Raw genomic sequence first — 7,822 nt, 5'->3', positions numbered from 1 at the left:
TAAGGTAATCACAACATACATACTATCAAAATATCGAACACATATCAAGTTCACATGATTACTTGCAACAAGATTTCTCCCGTGACCTCAAGAACAAAATTAACTACGCACAAATGATAACCATGCTCAAGATCAGAGGGGTATTAAATAGCATATTGGATCTGAATATATAATCTTTCACCAAATAAACCATATAATAATCAACTACAAGATGTAACCAGCTGAGACCTCCTATGCGCCGCTTATTGCGGCAAGGAGTCGAAGTTTCACACAGGAGACGACTCACCTGGGCCCGCCCACTAGCTCTCCTCCGCAGAATGAAAAAACGCAAAAATATAAAGAGCTTTAACCAGGAATTGAACCCATGAACTGCTGTAGATGCGCACCGCATGCTCGCCACTGGGACACGCAAGCTACACTGACAAATATGTAGCGCCAAGTTAAAGAACTAGAACGAGTCCATAGCCACTATAGTAACTGAGGTTCTTTTTTGCATACAATTACATATTAAAACTTCTATTTAAATTTCAAGCGTAAAAAGGAAATACTTATTGAAACGCAAACATTATTTGGGAACTGAATAGAAACTAAAACCAAGTAGGAACACAAAATTGAATACGAGAATATTTTCTAAATTATGAACTACTTTTCGTAAACGCAAAACATATTTTCCAAAACAAATATCAAAATTCAAAAGGTGATAATTTTCTCAAAACTAAACTATTTTCAAAAAACACAAGCATATTTTGAATTTGTGAACTAACTTCTAAAACATGAACATTTTTAAAATTTCTGAACAAATTTAGAAAACTGTAGCTTTTTAGAATATGTGAACAAATTTGGAAAACAATAACTTTTTCGAAATTCCAAATGTTTTAGAATTTGCGAACAAAAATTAAACATGCGAACACATTTTCAATTTATCAACAAATTTTTAAAAATGATCATTTTTTGAATATGTGAACAAATTTTGAAAACGAAAATATATTTTTGAAATTGCGAACAAATTGGAAAAATGGGAATAATTTTTGATATTCCAGAACATTTTTGAATTTGTGAACAAAATTTGGAAATTTTTATCAAATTCCCGAACATTTTTTATTTCTGAAAAAAAATTAAATATGCAAACATTTTTTGAATTTGTGAACAAATGTTTGAAAATGGGAACTTTTTTTGAAAACAAATAGTTTTTGGTTTCTAACAAAATTTAAAAAGGTGAACATTTCTTAATTTATCGGGCATTTTCTGAAACAAAATGAACATTTTTGGATTTACCAAACATTTTCTGAGACGGAGCGAACAAATTTTTAAATTACTTTATAACAATTTATGATCAAAATTTGAAAGAAAGGAAAAACGAATTGTAAAAATGAACAAAATTTGTAAGAGGCGAACATTTTTTGTAAAAAAGAACTATTTTTGAGAAAGAGAAAAGGTGAACATTTTCAGACCAGTGAACAATTTATGAGAAAGGGAACAAATTCTCTAAATGCGAACATTTTTTAATTTTTTTAGGAAAAAGAACATTTTTTAATTTCTAAAGAAATTTTGAAAACAAGATTTTTTTTAAATTTATGAACAGAATTTTAAAATGCAAACATTTTTTAAATTTTCGAACATTTTCGTATATCTGAAACAAAATCTTTAGAAATCACAGTTTATTTAAAAACTACAAGCATTTTTTCAAATTAGCATACATATTTCAAAAGTGTGAACATAATTTGAAAATAGAAACAAAATTTTGAATTCTGAACAATATTTGAAATTTTCAAACCTTTTTTGAAATAGGTAAAATAAACTTGAAAACGGAAAAAAAGAAATGAAAAGGAAAACAAAAAAAAAGAAACAGTAAAAAAGAGAAACTAAAATCAGGGGGAAAAAATGAAATTACTAGTTAAGGAGTACTCCTTGCAGAAATCACTCTAACTTCCTTAGGTTGCGACAAGTGACGCGCTGCATGTGCGCCACTTGTCTCAACCTGAGAGTTTTCCCTTTTTTTTCGTAGATCCGTTTATTCAAAACGTTTTATCTCTTAAACCGTGCGTCCAAATCTCGAACCGTTTTCGCCGTTTGATTCCTCGTGTCAAGATCTTCAAAACCAGATCCCATGTTGATAGGTTCTGACGAACTTTTTCTGCACAAAAAAACGGATGAAAAAACAAATCGGGAGCACGGGTTTTTTTCCTTTCCGAAAGAGTCAAGCCCGCGCCTCTCGTGGAAGCAAAACCGTGCCTCTCGCAAAAGGAAAAAACAGAAAATGATTTTTTTTCCGTTTCTGAGGAGGCACGGCCGTGACTCGCAAAAGCACAACTGTGACTCTCGCGGAAGAAAAAAAGTTAGAAAACATGTTTTTTTTCGTTTCAAGAGGCACGGTCGTGACTCTCGCGAAAGCACAACCGTGCCTCTCACAAAAGCAAAATCGTGCCTCTCGCGAAAGGAAAAAAACACGTTTTTTTCGTTTCCAAGAGGCACGGCCGTGCCTCTCGCGAAACAAAACCATGACTCTCGCGAAAAGAAATGCGTTTTTTTCGTAAAAAAAGTTTTTTTAAAAAAAATTTTGCCGAAAAGCTAGGGAAGATCGGTGGAAAACCAAAAGGTAAAAAACGGGAAAAACCATTTAAAAAAGCCGAAAACACGTGCGGAAAAATAAAGAAACAAAATTCGAAGGGAGCGCCCAGAGCGCGACACGTGGCGAATGACTGAGAGCATTATGGATGATCTTTTTTTTGCACGGGCATTGTGGATGATGTTCAAGGCTATGTATTTTGAATGAATTCTTGTTTATTCTTGTTGTAACGCACGAGCATGTTTCCTAGTAAAGCAAAAAGGAAAGACACGAAGGAAAAACCCGGTTCATGAACTTTTCAGAAGTTCTGCAAATCATAAAAACCAGCCGGAACCTACCCAAAACCAGGGTTTATAGAAGCAACGAACAGAGTAAATTGGGCCGGCCCATGGTCAGTCGTCTCGCTCGGGTCTATGCGAATCAGCCACTTTTTGACGCAATAAGCGTCAAATAGTGTCTTTTTGCAGTACGCGAGAAATAGAGGCGTTTCTGTTTCCGCAAAGGTCGTTACTTGGGCCCGACCCATTACTGTTTCTCTGTTTAAATCCAAAAAAAACTATGCATGCAGCGTGACTCGAACCTAGAATCTCCAGATTCAACACAAAAAATACTGACGCAACATTCCTTCTTGTACGCCCTAAATGCAGAGAGTAAAAACGCAACTCTTTTCCCTTTTTCTTCTTTTTCCTTTTTTTAAATGTGGGAAAAATCATAATTCCTTTTTCTTTTCTGTTTTGTGGAAATGCACGAACATTTTACATCAAATTCGATGAGCTGGTTTCAAATTCGATGATTTTTTTCACATTCAATGAACTTTTTTGAAATTCGATGAGCTGGTTTCAAATTACTTCAAGAGTTGCAGCGGATGGCAACGCTGTTATCCAGCTTTAGGTCGACGGTTCGAATCCATCTTTCTCTGGTATATTTCTCCAGAAATAGACTCACTGGAGGGGGCTAGCCAGATGCCCTAATGGGCCTAGTTCACAACATATGGTATTTTTGGGTTGGGCTGGATTCATTCAAAACAGAACCAAATTGGAGTCGGTTCCTCCAGCTTGGCCCCTAAAAAAACGTCCAGCTTGGCCTGCGCATAAATTTCTGGTTCCTCTCCCGGAAACCCTAATCCCCAAATCGCAACATCCCGAGCAACGATGGACCTTCGCCTCGCCGCCGCCTCCCGCAAAATTGGCCGCCCCGACTACGTCCTCCTCTGCACATATGGGTGCAGCGACGCGGTGGACATTAACAAGACCACAGCGTGCGTCTCGCTGAGCAAAATGGGATGCATCAAGGTAACCATCTCAAAACAAGATCTGCCATCGATCTCCTACTTCCATGTTACCTGTCCCGACCTCACAGAGAACCCCTTCACCAAAAGTCCTGAGATCCTTTGGTCGTCGGAGAACTTCATCCTCTTCTGTGTCCATCTCGTCCTACCCGGCCCACCAGAGTTCTTCCTCTATACGGTCGAAGGCCCGGAGTTCCCAGACGCCGATGCTTAGTCTGCTTCCTGGTTTTGGCTCGTATTGTGATCGCGAGATGCTAGATCCATACCTTATAGGCGTCGTTCCGGACGTTGACGGCAAGGGCCACTTCTTGACCGCTTTCAAAAGGAAGGAGTCAGCGGATTGCGAACACCACATCTACAGGCTCGAAGGCAGTATCGGGACCTGGAGCAAAGAGCATCTTTTCCCAGATTTTCCCTCCTGGGCACGTTCAGGGGTTTTTCCAGATAAGGTGGTTGCATTACATCAAGAAGTGGGCTATGTCGATCTCTTGAAGGGGATTCTTTTCTGCAATGTGGTCAAAAATCCGGTGAAGGCACGTTTCATTCCATTGCCGAACCTGCTACCCAACAACCAACACTACTTCTATGAAGAATTGCCAGGACAGGCAATACGCGATGTCACCTGCACTGATGGTTATAAAATCGTATGTGTTGAGCTGGAAGATTTATTCGGTTTCACAACCAGAATCCCCGATCCTGATGTACTCTATGATTTTGAAGTTGATCCATCTGAGAAGGTGGTAAAGCGCATGTGTGTTGGTTGGAGGCTCGTGACATGGTATAGGGAGATCTTTTGGGACCATTGGCAAAAGGTGTGTAAGATTCATGTTGATGAACTTGGAGAAGTCTCCTTGCCTCCTCATGGTAGAACAGAACCCTTGCCACCTAAGAACCTGAAACCATCTTCTAGAGCTAAAAAGTTGCCTCTGAGCGACCTGCAAACAGCTTGTCCGATCCTCTGTGGCGATTATGTTTGCCTCCTCTCCAAGTGGGACTATCGTGATGATGAGGCTTGGATTGTCACTGTTGACATGTGGAAGAAAGCAGTGAGAGGACTGGTGCCAGTTAAAGATGGGATATCCATGCGTCTCAATCCAGCCTACGTATCCTGTGTGACGAAGAATTATCGCAAGAGTGAATCAGGTAATATTAGCGCTATCTGTTTATCATGTGACATTGCTGAGGAATGTTATTCCCCTCGTCCTTTTTGGGGATATGTTTACTTATCAATTAGCTGTGGTTTGAGCAAATTTAATTTTGGTATTCACGGTTTTTATTTTGTGTAGCACATGTTATCATTCAGTCTGTACAGTAATAATAGTTAAGCCTTAAAACGATGGTGATTCTTATTCAGGCTGTACGGTAATTATTAAGACTGAAACCATGGTGGTTAAACCACATTCAGTATGTACATTAATAGTTAAGACCTAGGCTAAAGTATTTTAAATTGTCAGGGATAGGTCCTCAGTAATCAGCATGATCAATCACTTGTTACTATTTGGCCTGTTCAGTTTTATGGTTGGTTATCTATAGTGATGAACAAGTGATCATGAATCTGATGTTTATCTGCTCGCTATGCCTTAGATGGACGTAGCTCTCTTGTGAAGGATACTCCTTTTCACGGCAAACGTTGTCTGGTATGTGTTGTTATCCTTGTGTTCTTCTGCTGGTATTTCCATTCCTCCCTATTCAGGTATGATTATCTAAATCTTGGTTTTGCAGTCGCTCCTGGAAAACACTAGTAACAGTTTCCAGCCGAAGAGGACACTGAGGGGTTCGACAATGGAACGAAGAGAACGATATGGTTGAGTCGACCTCCATAGGATTGCCACCAATAAGCTCGTGCAATCCTTATCAGGTCATAGTAACATTTGTGAATCTTGGTATGTAGTACGTGTTACTTAAAACACTTGCCATATAAACCACCTTAGACAAGATAGTTTGTCTAAAATCTTTGATATCGATGGTATTCAAATAGAGAAATGTGCCTGCATTATTGCTCATCAAGGTTGTCAAGCATCGCACCTACTAATGTTTGTACTATATTTCATGTCCTATGACTATTTCTATGTATAGATATTAGGCTGATATAGTTTGTTTATTTGTGTTTTTTGCAGTGATGATGCAAGCTTTGGACAAGGATCTTCATTCATTTGAAGCACTGATGATTTAAGTTAGATGTGTGTCAGTTATGCTTTAAAACCATATACTGTTAGATGTGTGTCAGTTCTGCGCTATAATGCTGTTTAATTTATATTGATCCTTCTAGTTGTGTATCTATACCATGTTAGCATCAGATATGTGTCAGTAATATGATTTAAAACCATCGTACTTATTCCAATATGCATATTGATCCTTCAGTTGTACCCCGTCTGTTCCTAAATATAAGTTTGAGAGATTCCGTATACATCCGTATGTAGTCCGTGTTGAAATCTCTAAAAATTATATCTCACCCAATGCTGTAGTACCATTTCGTGGGTTGGTTGATAAGTTTAACGTTTCTTGTGATTAGGCCACTTCCAAGTGCAAAATGGCCAACGTGCACAAAAATCCTGGCTATCTCATAATTAAGGAATACGGGAGTATGTTTTTGCAGTGATTTCTTTTGTATTATGTCCGTTGTTTCATAAAGAGGTAATATCACAGTATGGTGCTTGAACTTTGAAAATACGGATTAGTGGTCATCCAACTTGCGTTCTCATGCAAATACAGTCATTTTATCAGTATCCGGTGTTTACATGGCATGACTGAAACACCCCTGCTTTGTTTTTCATTGCACAGAAGCCCCCTCAACAACACAAATGGGTCATATTTGAGCGCACGTCACGCTTGACAGAGAAATGAGAAACGTGCCCCACACGGGCATGGCCTGAGCCAACCATTGCACTAAGCACGTCTTTAAACCAATATACCTAACTTCACTTTATAATGTAAGCAGGGATCAGCTGATATTTTCACAAACTTGCACGCTGGGGTCACCTACTGGATGCGAAGTTACCACTGGAACATGCCCAAGCTTTGTTTCAATTTATATATTTTAATGCCAAAAACTTTTGAATTCATAATCCATTTGAATGAATTCTGGCGAAAAAAATCCGCTCATCCTCAAGTAGTCGTTGTTGCCAACATATAAAAATCAAGGTTTCTCCTTAGACACATGAACAAGTACGGGTTCCAAAATGGCAAAAAAAAAAATAGCTCACGCTCGAAATGATTCAAAATTCTTTCAGACAAACCAACATTTTTTTTAATTCAAATAATTTAAAATTTTAGAAGTCTAGATAAAATAAAATTGTCGGAGTAATGGGCCACGGGTAGGCTAACCCGAGTCCCAGAACCTTTCAAGACATCGGGGCAGGCTGCGCCCCGCGAGTCCAGAAGGCGACTCCAGATAAGCCGAGTCCAAGAGGCGACTCCAGATAAGCCGGGTCCAAGAGGCGACTTCATATAAAGCCGAGTCCAAGAGGCGACTCCAGATAAAGCCGAGTCCCAGAGGCGACTCCAGATAAGCCGAGTCCAAGAGGCGACTCCAGATAAAGCCGAGTCCCAGAGGCGACTCCAAGGAGGCCGACTACGGAAGTCGGCCTGCAATTCCAACCACCCTGTTATTTAAGGGCAGGTATGGCGACAGTGCGCCGTACTAACGGAGATCTCCGTCCGGCGCGGCACTGTTGCCATGCCGGCCCTGGCATCAGCTCCTGGGGGCGGGGCCCTGTGCCCACGACGGTCTGTCTGTACGGCCCGGAGACAGCGGGGCCTACCAGTCAGCGAGAATACTGAAGACGGCGAGAGCGCCAAGAGACGGGCCCGTTGGGAGTCGGCCCCCAGGAGACGGCCGGCTCCTCCCACGGGCCCCACACGCCATTAACCAGACACGACGGGAGAATGGCAACAGTGATCGCTCGTCAAGCGGCGGCACTGTTGCCATGACCCCCTGACCAAGCCAGCGTCATTAGAAGCACGGCTAC

At 40.3% G+C, this 7,822-nt stretch overlaps 1 protein-coding gene across 2 annotated transcripts; it reads left to right on the top strand.

The window, feature by feature from the left end:
* The first annotated feature begins 3,661 nt into the window (after positions 1-3,661).
* Positions 3,662-6,261, top strand: LOC119324231. 2 transcript variants are annotated; one of them, XR_005156819.1, is made up of 4 exons: positions 3,662-4,997; positions 5,439-5,491; positions 5,577-5,737; positions 5,972-6,261. XR_005156819.1 is itself a non-coding variant. In XM_037597998.1 (4 exons), exons 1-3 carry the CDS (start codon positions 3,902-3,904, stop codon positions 5,661-5,663), a joined length of 1,236 nt encoding a protein of 411 aa, XP_037453895.1. In that variant the 5' UTR covers positions 3,662-3,901; the 3' UTR covers positions 5,664-5,712; positions 5,972-6,261. The 2 variants fall into 2 exon arrangements, 1 of the variants encoding a protein (XP_037453895.1); XM_037597998.1 differs by having other exon boundaries at positions 5,577-5,712.
* Positions 6,262-7,822: the final 1,561 nt, after the last annotated feature.

The sequence above is a fragment of the Triticum dicoccoides genome, chromosome 6B (genome assembly GCF_002162155.2).
Source record: "Triticum dicoccoides isolate Atlit2015 ecotype Zavitan chromosome 6B, WEW_v2.0, whole genome shotgun sequence".
In the NCBI taxonomy this organism is placed as follows: domain Eukaryota; kingdom Viridiplantae; phylum Streptophyta; class Magnoliopsida; order Poales; family Poaceae; genus Triticum; species Triticum dicoccoides.
The sequence above is the reverse complement of the archived record's forward strand: the minus strand, read 5'-3'. Positions and strand labels throughout refer to the sequence as shown.